This window comes from Urocitellus parryii, chromosome 3, assembly GCF_045843805.1.
Source record: "Urocitellus parryii isolate mUroPar1 chromosome 3, mUroPar1.hap1, whole genome shotgun sequence".
Taxonomy (NCBI): Eukaryota; Metazoa; Chordata; class Mammalia; order Rodentia; family Sciuridae; genus Urocitellus; species Urocitellus parryii.
The window spans coordinates 201,511,486-201,526,892 of record NC_135533.1 but is presented as its reverse complement, the minus strand read 5'-3'; the positions used below and the strand labels follow the sequence as shown (position 1 = coordinate 201,526,892).

The 15,407-nt window shown below is 44.9% G+C and overlaps 1 protein-coding gene and 1 pseudogene across 1 annotated transcript; both read right to left on the bottom strand.

Annotated features, from left to right (window-relative positions):
• Positions 1 to 9,280: 9,280 nt before the first annotated feature.
• On the bottom strand, positions 9,281 to 9,896 carry LOC113183532 (lymphokine-activated killer T-cell-originated protein kinase pseudogene; annotated as a pseudogene).
• A 2,631-nt stretch (positions 9,897 to 12,527) lies between these two features.
• Positions 12,528 to 15,254, bottom strand: LOC113183580 (C-C chemokine receptor type 5). Its single transcript, XM_026389897.2, has 2 exons — positions 15,227 to 15,254; positions 12,528 to 13,641 (listed from the first exon to the last, which is right to left on the bottom strand). Exon 2 carries the CDS (start codon positions 13,628 to 13,630, stop codon positions 12,575 to 12,577), a length of 1,056 nt encoding a protein of 351 aa, XP_026245682.1. The 5' UTR covers positions 13,631 to 13,641; positions 15,227 to 15,254; the 3' UTR covers positions 12,528 to 12,574.
• Positions 15,255 to 15,407: the final 153 nt, after the last annotated feature.

Here is a 15,407-nt window from a genome sequence, read left to right as displayed (position 1 = left end):
AACTTCACTTAGCATTATCTTCTCCAGCGCCATCCATTTACCAGCAAATGCCATGATTTTATTCTCTTATTGCTGAATAATATTCCATTGGGTATATATGCCGCATTTTTTTAAATCCATTCATCCATTGAAGGGCATCTGCGTTGGCTCCACACTTTAACTATTGTGAATTGTGCTGCTATAAACATTGATGTGGCTGTGTCCGTGTAGTATACTGTTTTTAAGTCCTTTGGGAATAGTCCAAGGAGAGAGAGAGCTGGGAAAATGTCCACCTGAGCCATTTAAAAAAATAATATATGCATATTTTTTTTTTAGTTGGTAGATGGACACAATACCTTTATTTTATTTATTTTTATGCGGTGCTGAGGATCGAACCCAGGGCCTCACACATGCTAGGCAAGTGCTCTATCACTGAGCCACAACCCCAGCCCCCATCTGAGCCATTTTGTCCACCCCTGTGGGTCCACTGTCGTGACCTCAGGTGCTGAGACCCCGGGGGCTGAGTTCAATACCAGCACGTCCAGCTTCCCCAACACTGTCCGGATGTCCCTCAAGATCTCTAACTCAGCTGGTTCGGAAAACTGAAGCCATCTTCCCACACCCTGACACCATTGCTCCTCTTTTCACCAGGCCCAAGCCTGGACCCTCTCACGTCCCCTAAAGTCCATACTCTTTGGTTGTGTTGGAATCCATGAACTTCTGCACTCAGAGTGCTTCTACCTGGGCTGAAGCCTCTGTTGGGTTCTGGAGCGCACACCTGTGTTCCAGTGTCTGCTGCAGAAATTTTCGAGGGGCCTGCCCCAGCCTCCCACATCCTCCTTGAAGTGTCCTCCCCCAGAATCCCCCCTGCTGAGGCTTCAGCAAACTGAAAGCCGAGGGCTTCCACCATGGCCCTGAGGATGTGGGGGACTGTCCTGTGCATTGCGGGATGTGGGGCAGCGTCCCTGGCCTTCACCCACTAGGGCTGATAACCTTTCAGTTGTCACAACCAGAATGTCTCCAGATATCTCCTTGATGGGGGGAATGTCTCCCCCTAGTGAGAACTGCTGCAGTAGGAGGGTCAACTGTGGGGTGGGGAATGGGGGGCGGGGATTAGCTAGAGAGCACTGAATGAAAAACCAATCCTGTGAATTTTGTGTGCTATCAAAAACCATGGGGTTGGATTGGACATGGAGGGAGGGTCAAATGGAACTTTAGGTTCTAAAACAAATGCAGCTGAGAATGAGGACTAGGTTGTTGGGTTCAAAGAGAATCTCAAAGATACCAGAAGGCCCACTCTTGGTTCTTAGGTTTTAGCTGGGCCAGGTCAGAAGTTGGTTTGGATAGCTCAGCCCTGGGCTAGGAAAGCTACCTATGTGCCTGGAAGCACGCACCCCTGCACTGTGATTGCCTGTCTGTCCTCTGGCTTCCCTTAGACTTTTACATCATTCTTTGAATAGAGGAACTTGGGCCTGTAACAACACTAGCACAAGCATAGCTTCTCAATATATACTTGTTGAAAGAATGAGTAATTGTCAACTCATGCAAATAATTTATGCAAATTATAGTGACAATTTCCACGATCGTCCTTTGTTTACTCCTTGGTAAGAGGAGATGGACAGAAGAGAAAGAATACTGTTTGACCTCTTAAAGAGGGGTGGCACTTTGAGGGGGGCAAAGTGATATTCTCTTGTACTAAATATAAGTTCCTTAAGAAAGCAACATCCATAAAGATAGGCAGCCACCTTAAGGTGGAAATGATGAGCACACCTGTACTTGCACATCTGTGTGTGGAAACCCGTCTGCTCCACTGGAAGAAGCTAATGAGTGAGGAGCCGCTGGAAAGTGGAGGGGAGAAGTGCTTCTCTCTGAAAGAGGGAGAAGAGGGTATCTGTGTTAGTCAAGGCACTCAAAATGCAAGCAGTAGAGAGTCTGGCTCAGGCTCTCCCAGCAATGAAGGGGAGCCTGGGAGATGGTTGGTCACAGCAAAGAAAGAAAGGCCAAGCATCTGCACTCAGGAAGCCCATGACCTAGGGTAGCTCTGTGGGGCACCTCCCTTGACAGACATGGGTTTTCTTTCCAGGGCACTGTGGCCACTGTCTGACTCAGTGGGTCCAGTTGGGATCATCATTTCTATAAGTGAGAATCTGACTGATTCATTTTGGGTAGCATTCATTAGAGTTTATGATAAGAAAGACCACTGCAATGGCCCTTGAAAGAAAGCTAATTCTTTTTTTTCCCTTTCCCTTTTCTCTTCTCACAGCCATGCTCACAGCATCTGTCTGTCCGTCCATCCATCCATCCATTCATCCATCCACCTTTTCATCCATCCACATTTTCATCCATCCTTCTTTTCATCATCCACCCATCCATCCATCCACCCATCCATCCATCCACCCATCCATCCATCCACCCATTGTGGGCAGCCAGTCTGAATGAATTCGCATACTCCTTCCCATGATGGGAGAGTCTCTGTTGGTCACTTTCGTAGTGACCTAGATATTGCCCCAATCCTCAAAGTAGCAGAATGTGCTTTCAGATGTAGGCATGTAGCCCCATGGATTGAACTACGCTCACCTGTTCCTTTGTGATAGTACCCCTTTGCCCTGTTTGGGATAGAATGTTCCATGGAAACACCCTTTTGTTTCTTGCTTTTGGATGTGGCCTTCTATTGCTCTGCCTTTGGATGTGGCCTTCCTAGATGTCAGTCAATCTGCTGACAGCAGACATCAGGAAGCTAGACTCAATCCCCTGAAACCTGACTCCTTGCCTCATTTGAATGGCTTCTCCCCAAGAAAAGGGTTCAGCATGTGCTCACTCTCTCTCTTTTTGCGAGCCTCAAAGAAAATGGTATCTTTGACTCTTGGTGGTTATTTCGTGCAGCCCAGTTCCCCTGGAGTGACTGTGAGTGTTTTAGTCACGAGGAACGTGACAATCCACCAATCCATCTGTCCATCCATTCATCCATCCTTCTATCCATTTACCCATCCATTCATCCATCTATCCACCTTTCCATCCATCCATCCATCCATCCAAGTTTATCTAGCATCCATTATTCTATCTATCCATCATCCATTGCTCAGTTATCACTCACTCTATCTACCACCACCATCATCATCATCAGCTCATCTTTGCTGAGCCACTTTAGGCATTTGGACCATGCCTTGCTCTCCTTTATCTCTGCACATTTGCAGAATTGTTCCTTCTCCTAAGTTGTCCTTCAGTAGCTGCTAACCGATTCTTATTTGGCTGCATCAAACATCACTGTGATTTATGATTTGTCTGTTTGTTTACCCCTTTCTCTATATAGCTAATCTCTTGAAGACTGGGATTCTTTTTATTATTATGGGTCAGTGTCTTGCATATATTAGGCCCTCATAAGTGTTTGTTGACTGAATGAAGGACTGCTGAATGAGCAGTGGTTAATGCACAACTAAAATGTACTGGGGATGGCTCCTTGGCTTTCCCACCTTCCAGGTTTTTGCTTCTGCTTTGGAGGTTAGAAGCTCTGCCCACGTTCCCTCTCCCTCTCAGGGGAGGACTGAAGGAGACATTCCCACTGCCTCCCCTGCTTCTGACCCCCTGACTCCATGAGAGGAGGGTGGACTTGGGATCTATTGACTGCTTCTCTTTTCATAGGCACACCGCCCAAGGGTGAGGGTCCCAGATCTGGCTGGGAAGTTCCGTGATATGAAACCCTACTTCCTTCCTGTGTGTAAGCCCCATCTGCTCATGTGGCATTGCCAGGGTTCCTCATTGTGTATTGTTTACCTAGTTTCTGATAAAGGGATGCCCACTCGTTTTCCTGGCGTCTAAGCTTATCTTGGCATCCAGGGGGATGGGTGGGGAGTTGGCTGTCTCACTGGCTCTCCTGGTTTGCCTTGAGCTACAGAGTCTATTTCGGACCAGAACTATGGAAATCAGGTGGGTTCATCCTAAAAGCCTTCCAAAGCAGCAACATGGCTGAGGAGAGTGAATACAGAGCTACACAGTATGTGAGGTCCTTTCCATCAAGTAGTCAGACCACTGTCGATTTCACATGCAAGGAGACTTCATTCAACTTTAATCTTCTAGTGTTTCATGCTACCCACCGAGAGGGACCCGTCTTGGTCAGCACATTTACGAGCAATCTGGGGAAGTACAATTCTAACCTAAAGGGGAAATATCCATTACTAGTAAATTGTTAAAGTAGCTAACGGTTCAAAAACTTCTGGGTGCTATGTTTAGTCCTGAACATGCAATTTCTCATTTATTCTCTGATCAAACCTCTGAGGCAGGTATTATTATTAGTCCCAAATATGGATGAGGAAACTGAGCCTTAGAGACAGTAAGTAACTTGCATAGTAACTCAAAGCTAGGATGCCCTGACTCCTGATTCCAAGTCCACTGACATTTATTTATTTGCATGCCAGACTTTTGTGGTCCAATACAATCTGACCAGAACTATTGATATCAGGTGAATTCATATAGTGACATTGAGTGATTGATATGATCAATATCAGGTGAATTTAATAGTGCTGGCCACATTAGAGTTAAAATTAAATAAAATTAAAATTTCAGTTCTTCAGTCACACTAGCCATATTTTGCACTAGTCTGGAGGCTGCCATATTGGAAAATACAGATATGGCACAGGTTCATCCCTATGGAAATTTCCACTGGACATCACTGGGCGAGATGCTATCTATTCCAACCCAGCCCTATCACATAAATATTAGCAGTATCCCAAATTACCAAGAAGGAACCTGAGACCTGGAGACTTTAAGTCCCTTCCCAAGCTCCCGTAGCCTCAAGTTGGAACTCAGATCAATCTGACTTTTGAGTTTCCACTCTTTGGTCCAGCAGGAAGAAGATTGAGTTGACCAATTGACACAGTCCTGGTGGAACTGTTAGGAGGCATCATAATTTCCTTAAAAAGTATTTTTTTTAATAATCTTAGCTTCTGAAAGTAAACCTAAGTAGAAGAATTTTTATAGACTATACCAAAATGCTCCCATCAGATTTTCATCTATTTATTTATTTATTTTTAGATGGGACCTCACTAAATTGCTTTATTTTAGGCTGGCCTTGACCTCTTGGGCTCAAGTGATTCTCTTGTCTAAGCCTCCTGAATAGCTAGGACTACAGGCCACAGTGCTCTGCCTTCTATTTTTAATATGAGTTATATTGTATTACATTCAATGCAGTTGAATTGTAGGCAGTTTCAAAAAGGATGTTGTCTTGATTTAAACCCCAAATAGTAAATTTTCACTGATATTTACTTTGCAGTAGGAGCTGTTTGTCTGTTTTGTGTGTGTGTGTGTACATATTCAGACCATTCTCTGAGCCCTGTGAGAACTGCTATTTTAACACTAACTTTTAATTCCCTGCTGAGTTACCTTGGCCTTGACCTGGGGCTGGCATGAACTGGCACCGACTCCCAGTTCTCCAGGAATAATGCTCTATTAGACAGAGCTCCAGTGTCACTGGAGGGACAGGAAACTGGGTGGGAGGAGAACTCTTTTTCCAACATAAGCAAATTCCATATTCATTTATAAAATATCTATGACCCTTTTCTACACAAGAGGCTTGTTCTCTCTTGGTTTTGAAATCACCAAGCTCAGCCTGGGCTCCAGACATCCTGCTTCTATTTATTTTTCGTTTGGAGAAGAGGGGCCAAAGCATGATTCCAAACCAGAAGTGAAACTGAATAGTTGGAGCCTCAACTACAAATATTTCATAATTGCCAATTAAGTCTAGATTCATAAGCTTTAAAAAAACAGGCTTGAAGAAGATGGGGTTACCATTCTGTTATAAAAATGGAGGAGATGAATTCAAACTCTCCCTGGCCCACATGCCACCTCCTTCCGAGCCAGGCATGCTTTTGCTGAGGTCACAATCCTTGATCTCAGTTTGGCTTGAAGCAGTGGCTCTCAAGCTTGGCTATGCTTAGAATCACCTGGAAACTTTCCTGGGGGCAGGTTTGGAGGTTCCAGCTGGGGAGTGTAGCTACTTGTGTATCCTCCAGTGAAGAATGATCCTCCTCCATCCGGGAAGGTCATCCTCTTCCACTGAGTACACACAGAACGCACGTGGAGCAGTGAGGGAGGGAGGGGACACGCTCCTACTCAGCCGGATCCGTTGAATCAACCCTGGTCACCAACAGGGTGTGTCACCTTGCAGCTGGATTGCTCTCACATCTTATCTGGGTTTCGTTGCCACGGATCAAATCAGATTTGCTTGGGGGTGTGACCCAGTGTCACTCTTTGTAAAAGTCTCCCGGTGATTCTAATATGCTGCCAAGACTCAATCAGGGCCAGAGCATGACCTTCATGAATTTTGGGCTCAACTCCCTGAACTTAGGTGAGTGTGATGATCAGGAGCAGAGAGTTAGAACCTCTTCCACCTCCCCTACTCATCACTCGCTGCCCATGTAGGAAACACCATCCAAAGTGCCAGGGCTTGGCACCAAGGCATGCTACATCAGAGTCATTGGTGCTTGGGGTAAACTTCACTCTTCATCTATGGCACAAGGGGGCTGGGCTGACTGGTCCTTGATAAACTTTCCATTTTCAAAGTATAGGATTCCACAAGAGGGCTCTATGAAAACAGAGAGATAAAGTCATGGAGAAAGGACAGTGTAAATAATGAACCCACCTGCATCCCCATCAGATTTGATCACTTCAAACACTTTGGATATACAGGATGACAGAGTGACATGCAGAAGAAACTTGGATGGACTATGAAAAGTGCATTTTCTGACCTTTTTTGCAAGGTCTTGGGCTAAGTACACTGTGGAGATTGGCTCGGGCAACTGGAACCTTAATTTCACCCCAGGCATCAACCTGCCGTCTCAAATGATGCACCTCTTGTTCTTCACGATTCATGAGCTTTGCATCATCTACCCTGAGCTTCTGTGGAAACTCCTCTGTCCACAACTGAAGTGGTGCAGAAGCAAAGGCTAAACTGCTGAATGTAAAATACTCCTTGGAATTCTCTGGTCAAGGCTTGCAGCCCTGCACCCTGATGGGTTTCCTCATGTGGCCTCAGGGGGGCAGCAGAGTCCATGGTTCTTCGTGGTTTTGACGGATCTTTGAATCTAGTTTTGAGAATGACTCCTAAGTCTTTCCACTCAGGCTTTAAAAATCTGGTTATCCCTCAAGAATCAAAAAACAAATCCCCCAAACATGACAGAATCACAATGATTTCACAGAACTTATAATCAAACCAGGCAGTGACAATATGGAGCCCAATATAAGTAAGACTTATAATGCTTATAGAAGATTTATGAAAGAAATATATGATCTATGAAAGTTCGACTAGATTTGGGGAGAAACACAAGCAGGACTTTTATAGTGAATTTTATTTCAGAAGGAAGGAACTATGAAAATGCTTTTATATTGTGCTTCCTTTGTCCCCTCATCCCCGTGGGCAATGGTGACATGAACAGGATCGAGAGGAAGAGCAGGTGGAAGGTTTAGGGCTTGTTCTCTGGTTGTCAGCTGCACGTCTAGCCCAGAGTCACTTGTGGCCTGTCTCATGTTTTCATTAGTTGTGCTCATGTTTGGGAATCTGTATCTCTGATGGAAAATAAATGACCTGTAAACTTCAACATAACTTTGTGGAAGTACCAGCGTGTATTATAGTCAGAACTATTTAAACTTAGAACCCCTGGAACACAAATGCACACAGACTCTCAGTTTATGAATTTGCACATTATTTCTCTTTGCTCAGGACATTCACCTCTACTTTGACTTTTCCCATGCCATGTATGTCCCCCTCCTTGACTCATCACCTGGGTGATGGTGAGTAGAGGCAATCCTGAAGGTTACAATGAGCTCAAACTCAAGAGGTAGGGTAAAACTGCCCACAGCCCAGGTAGCATTTCTTCATGTCAACATTGGAGTCATTGAAAAAGATGCAAAATAGAGAAGCCATGAAAATGGGCACCATCGAACCTCCCCAGGAGGTTTCCATTGGAGGGCATGGGCCTCCCTTCTCCCTGTCCTTTTCCCTCTCATCTAGCTCCAGCTACCTACTACCCTTCCTCTCCTCATTCCACCTTCTGACCTACAAGACGGGAGGCAGCTCTTCAGGTTCAGGGAGGAGAAGCTGCTCCTGGCCAGACCCAGCTGTGCCATCTCCTGCTCCGTTCAGGTGCTTCTAAGCAGGACCATGGCCGACTCCAGTGTCTGCTGCCCGTGACCTTCTCTGGAAGCTGAATGTGCAGCACACTGAAAACCAGCACGCTCCAAACTGTGAATGTGACCCAGACAGGCCACCTGGAGCACCTGTCCCCTCTCAGGATAAGAAACACGTGCACGGAAATTCAAAAGTAACCTTGAATAACGCTACATTGAAAGCCAAGTCTTTGGGAGGGATTTGAAGCGACATAAAAGAAGCTGTTACAGAAACCAGTCCCATGCTCACTTGTTTTAGCCCTTCAACTCAGGACCGTGGGTGAATCATGAGACTTGGAGGTGGCACGCTGCCTTCCTTTGCAAACGGGCGATGGACTCACAGCAGCCGGTTTCTTTTTTTAGACCTGCTAACTCTTTTGCTTGAGAAGTAGGATTCAATTTGAAATTTAAAAGTTTTCAGGTCCACCCTTAGAAGTAATATCTTTAAATACAAATTACCATGGCAAATTGTTTCATAAAGAAAGTGGACTTTTAAAAATATTTAAAAGGAAACAACCACTCCCCCCACACACACACATTTAAATGAAGTATTATTTAAACTAAGGGTGTTACTTATAAAATAGTTCGACAATTCTGTGTGCTGTTCTCTAAATGTACACTGACCGAACGGACAAGAATACAATTATGCTTATTTTTAATTTATATTTATTTTTGATGGTTAGGTGCCTTCACCCTGGGGATGTTGAGTAGAGGCCAATCCTGAAGGTCATGTTGAGCTCAAACTTAAGGAGTGCTAATATTAATAGATCCATGAAAGGAGAAAAATTGAAGAAAGGTCATTAATAAAAGTAAGGGTCACTTGATTCAAATTAATATTAGACAGTTTACAACATTTATAGCTAGTGTTTTAAGTCTGTATGAGCAATTTCTAAGTACCTGCATTAGCTATTCTTTTTAAACTTTACAGAAAATTTAATACGATACTGAGTGCTTAATATAAAACTATTAAAAAATAGCCTTAAGAAGTTCTTCAAATGTTAATAATAATACTATGGTCCTATTGTAGGACCTCTTCCGGAGTCTAGAACTATGGATCATCCTAGGAACTATACAAATGTATCCAAGTCAACAGAACAGTTAGAGTCACAAACCATACATCACGGTGAGGCGGTCATGGATGTGATCACTGGTCATTGAGTTTTAAGGCTTCGTCAATGTGTGCAGCTGAGGAACACGTTAGGATCTTCGTTAGTGCACACAGAGAAAAGCTCAATTACTTTCTGATATGATTCATCCAGTTCTTCCCAAAGCTGCATAGTATGCCTCAGTCACTTTCATCAAAAGTTTAATCAGTCATATTTTCAACCAATGGTAGAGAGACTCCTACATCACGGATTTCAATTGTTTTTCAAAATCACCTTTAATTACAACATTTGAAGACTTCATGTCTCCATGAAGCAGTTCCCCCCCCCCCCCTCGGTGCAGACACTTTAGCCCTCTCCTCTTGCCATGTTCAAAGCAACTTTTAAAATGAGAGCTGCTGGGAGAGCATCTTGGCAGTCTTTATTGCACTCTCCTGTGAAATCATTTAGAGAGTTTTCACCTGCATACTCCACAGCAAGACACAGACTGCCATCGCTGGCTTCAGGAAAAGCGCGATCACCTACGATGTTTGGATGATGAAAGCTTTTCAAAATCTTAGCCTCCTCAGTTAGTCTCTTTTGATATATACTCTGATAATCATCTTTGCACATGGGATTATTCCTTTTCATAGCCCGAGCAGAATGGGACCAACCTCTGGGAGATCAGATTTCCTTTTTTCAGATCATTGACTCGGCGTCTTGATCAATTCCTTCCCTTGTAACAACCACTCTAGGTCATGTGGTTCTCGGACATTATTACCCTATGTGCATATATAACTATATGACCAGTGAGATTCTACATCAGGTACAACCACAAGGATGAGAAATTACACTCCATTTTGTATGATGTATCAAAGTGCATTCTACTGTCATTTATAACTGATTAAAACAAATAAAAAATACAGTTATATTAAGAAGGTGGTTTTTATTAGAGGCATATTTTCTTCCAAGGAGTTTGGAAGAAACTACATTTGGAAACAAATTGTAGGTGTCATTTCCCCCCTTTGCCTATGGATAGGTAAAGAGATTGGATGAATCTTGGACCCTCAGTGATGTCAGATGTTTGGACTGACTTGGGGTGAGGGGTGTAGCTCCACATGCACTTTCAATGACCTTCAGAACAAAGGAAAGACATTTCCATTTGTTCATTTCCTGCTGACAGCCACATGCCCTAGTTTCACATTCAGAAGCTTGAGAAAAACCAGTAGCACTTCTTATCATTCTGACCCTTTAATCCCCTGAGTGATTCTTACCCACTTATGTTTCCTTACTGTAGCCTTCGCTGTGATTGTCTTAACAACTCTGAAGTTCAAACCACCCCAGGGATGTGAAAACAAAAACAAAAACAAAAACAAAAATCTCAACCCTCCCTTGAAGTGAATTCCTCCCTAAGTGTTTGGGTATAGTTCTTCTGGAGGCTTCTGCAAAAAGTATCCAGCACCCCCCACACTTGGCCTGAAACATGGAAGTTAGTAAATTGTTCTTTTGTGGCTTCTGAAACCCAGGGCAACTTGTTTCCAAATGTATGTGTTACTTTCCCCCTTTGCATATTGATAGGTAAATCCAGAGAGCTCCCTCTTCTGAGCAGACAGAATCTTGGGCAAGAGAGCTTCCCCTTACTTCTCTGGGCCTTCTTGTGTAAGATGATAACACTCTGGATGTTTTGTTTGTTTGTTTGTTGTTTTGGGGGGTGTTGTGGAAGGAACCTGGGGCTTCATGCCTGCCAGGCAAGGGCTCAACCACTGACCTACATGAGCAATCCTCACCTAGAACTCCCGTGTGATCCACAATGTGTTTGTAGACCTCAGCTCAGGTATTCACAAATCTAGTGTTTCTGAGCCTCGTGGAAGGACCCCCATGATCCGAGCTGGGACGAGGAGGACAGCTCTGCAGACAGGAGCCTTCAGTGAAGACAGCCTGGAGCCCCTCTGGAGAAGGCGAGATTCGACTCAGAAAATGGGACTCATCCTCTGATGCCCAAGCCCCTTCTTCTTTACCTAACCCTTCTCCCTTCGTTTTTGGTGTCTCTTCAAGGCCTTCTCGGATGGGCTTGAAGCCTCAGGGTCCTCCCCGACTCCTCTTTGCCATCCCACCTCCAATTCAAAATTCATACATGTTCTGCTAACTTTATACCCTAAATCCCGCACTAAGCTTCTCTCCCTCCATGGCGGCGGGGCCTGATCCTTGGTGGAAGCCATTCCCCTCCCACCTTACTGCTGTTGGTCTTCAGGCCCTAAATGCTCACCTTTCCAGGCCATCCATGGCCATGAAATAAGTCTTCTGCCTCAAGACAGTCCAGGGAGCTCTGCTCTGCTCACGACTCTGATAGAGCAGTGGTGTCAAGCTCCTTGTGATCCGACTCTGTCCTTCCTCCCCAGGGTCTCTCCCAACCAACCCAGTGTCTTCGTACAGCCAAGCTTTGCACACACAATCCTGCAGCCTGGAGCACAAGCTTTGCACACACAGTTCTGCAGCCTGAAGCACGGGTTTCAGCCTCTCCACCGACTGATGATCCAACTCAAATTCCTTCTCATGAAGAAGTGTTCTCATGCCAGTCATGGTGGTGCACGCCTTTCATCCCAGTGGCGCAGAAGGCTGAAGCAGGAGGATGGCAAGTTCAAAGCCAGCCTCAGCAAAAGTGAGGTGCTAAGCAACTCAGTGAGACCCTGTCTCTAAATGAGATACAAAAATAGAGCTGGCGATGTGGCTCAGTGGTCGAGTGCCCCTGGGTGCAATCCCCAGTATCCCTCCCCTAACCCCCCCCCCCAAAAAAAAAAAAGAAGCATTCTCAGCTGTTCTAGACCACGGGGTGCTTAACTGTTTCTGAAAGTCTATGAAACTTTCTAGAGAAATCACACAAGGAAGATACCATTTCTTAACTGATCACATCTTTATCTTTCCTTCTCATCACCAAAGATCTATTTTCAACACATTTACAATCTGTATGTTGCCTTGCACAAGCTAGGAACCTGAACAAAACGCTTCTTGATTTTTTTTTTTCAGATACACTGAAGAATCAGCAGTTCTCTGAGGACTGCTTTTATATAGGCAACTTTTTCAGTGAAAGAAGAGTTTGCCAATAACCTAATAAAAGTGGTAGGGAGATGAGAAGGTTGCTATTTCATCAACATATTTGGATTCAGCTTAGAAAGCTGATGGGCTTAAAAGATCCAATATACTTAAAAGAGATGTCAAATAGGGGGCGAATCTTGGACTCTCTGAGACAGTAACTTCTTTTTTTAAAAGAATCACTCCCACCCCCCCCCCCAGGCTGTGTATGAAAACTAAGTCACAGACACAATGCAGTCCAGGTCGTAGGCCAGCTTGAGTCCAGCTCATAAGCCAACTGAGATATCCTGCTCCCCAGTAGATCGGGTATAAACTGAGCTTACGCGCTCAGGGACTTCCTTTTGGAAGTTGGGACAGAGTTTGCAAAAGTGCTTGGCGATGTGTTTCTGAAAGAACACCGAGAGATACCTTCTGAACTTCTCCCCGACGAAGGCGTAGATGACAGGGTTGATGCAACAGTGCGTCATCCCGAGAGTCTCTGTCACCTGCATGGCTTGGTCCAGTCTGTTAGAACTATCGCAGTTATTCAGGCCAAAGAATTCCTGGAAGGTGGTCAGGAGGAGGACGATGTTGTAGGGAGCCCAGAAAAGAAAGTAGACGATCATGATGGTGAAGATGAGCCTCACAGCCTTGTGTCTCTTCTCGCTCCGACATCGAAGCAGGGTTCTCAGGATCCCCGAGTAGCAGATGACCATGATGAGCAGGGGCAGCACCAGGCCTAAGGTGACCATCTTTAATGTCTGGAATTTCTTCCAGAAATGATATTGACTGGCTGGAAAATGAAGGCTGCAGGTATGACGGGAAGCTTCTTTTTGAGATTTGGTAAAGATCACTCCTGGGAGAGAGGCCAGCACGGCCGCTACCCAGGTGATCCCACTTGTCACCAACCCGAAGGTGACTGTCCTGGCCTTGAGAGCAAACACAGCGTGGACGATGGCCAGGTATCTGTCTATGGTCAGAAGGATGATGAAGAAGATTCCAGAGAAGAAGCCTATGTAATAGACCGCTGTCAAAATCTGACACATTGCATTTCCAAAGTCCCACTGGGCGGCGGCATAGTGAGCCCAGAACGGGAGGGTAAGAAGGAAAAGCAGGTCGGAGATGGCCAAGTTGAGCAAGTAGATGTCAGTCATGCTCTTCAGCCTTTTGCAGTTGATCAGGATGAGAACTACCAGCAGGTTTCCCACGACACCAAAGATGAACACCAGAGAGTAGAGCGGGGGCAGGAGCCTGGCTGCAATTTGCCTCACGTCAATTTTAACGCAGGGTTCTGACGTCTCGTAATCGATGTAAGAGCTGGGACTTGACACTTGATAATCCATCTTGTTTGATCCTGTGGATAGACAGAAAGTGATACTTCATGAAGCTGAGTGTAGTTAGTGGTCTGTTCTGAGTGCACACTCTCTTATACTTGAACAGGTCTTTTCCTTGGATGCATAGATTTCTACATTGAACGGAAGGAACTTCCTTCTTGTTTCCAAACAATCCACTTTTCTGGGAAGGTAAGTTTTGCTGCTATCCTCCCTACTCACCAGATGGAGCTGAAATTCACACAAGCACCATCTCATCAAGGAAAAGTTTGCTTTCTATGGCAATGTGTGGTGAATGTAGCGAGGATAGCAATTTTGAGAAACGGAATCAGGCACAGTTTTAACTCACTGTTTTATAATCTATATGGAACTGACTGCTCCCCAGAGTTATTTAACTCACGAAAAACACACACCACCAGTGAGCCAGTAAGGATCACCAGGTCCCCAGGTATATACTTGAGGCCAATCACCATGCTGAGCTTCATACCCATTTGTTAATTTAATCCTCTGGGTGACATTATGAGGCAGGTAATATTGTTTGCATTTTGCAGACAGGACCCCCCGAAGCACAGGAAGAATGAGTAACTTGCCCAAAGCCACACAGCAAGGAAGGAACTGCACTACAACCACTATGTCACCCAACCACCATGCTACCTACCTTCTTGGCAAAAGAATTAAAGAACCGGACCCTCCACTGGTGACCCATTGTCAGAGTAGAATGGGTTGATGCCCAAGTTCCCAAGAAGGTGACAGAAGCCAACACCAGTCATCAAACCAAGCTGCCATCCTAACAGTTTTCTCTGGAGTTTGTGTTGGTTAGTTTCTGAGTTGTCACATCTAAGAGCTGTCATACCAACACAAAGAAATGACCCGAAAGAAAACACTTCATCTACTTCCAAAGGTGGATGTCCTCGGTTCGAGGCAGTTTGGCTTTACAACCAGCTGGCTTGGCCAGTGTGTTCAAATAATTCCACCCCTTGAGCTGAAAATCCTCTCTAATTAATCCTGGTTCCTCAGGGACTCCCTGGACCCCACATGAGGTGGCTTAAAGAAACACCCAGAGAAATCTCACTTTAACTCTGAGCCGGAAAAGGAATCGTCTCCTAAATGGAACTGACCCACTCGAAGGAAACTTTATTTGATATTTGTAATTTGATATTAAATTGGAAAAATTTTGAGGCTTCCCTTTTTGGGGGAGGTGGGGTGGGGTAGTACGGGATTTAGCTTCGGGGCGGGGGGGGGGCACATGCTCAATGGCACCCACAGGAGTAGTTTCAGTTCTCCTTAACTCAGGAGAGTCCCTGCTGAGATTTCAACAGATTCCTGTCTTGGGAAGTCTTTCTTTTTCAGAGGTGAGGATTTACTTGTTTTAAAAGTAATATTACTCCCTCTTCAGTCTTTCATTCATAATAGTGTTTTTGTATCTTTGATGCTATCTTCCTCTGGCCCTTGTCCTACATCCCAATTCTTTCCTTCTATTAAAGATCATATTTTAAGATAGTTCTCTGGGCACCTGGTGCTGCCAGATGTCTTCTCTGCGTTTCCTGTCAAGGTTTTACTCATCACAGAAGCTGAGCTAAGAGACCAAGAGGCTGAGAGATGACTTACCAGAGTTTCTTGTAGGGGGAAACGGATGTCTCAGCTCCTCTGGCTAACTGAGCTGTGCAAATTGAGTATACAGCCAGTTTAGAAGTAGGAAATGCACAGTTTCTCTTAAAGGGGGGCGGAGATTAATGAATAAGTGTATTGCAGGGGAAAAGAAGCAGAGAACAGTTCTTCTTGTTCTTCT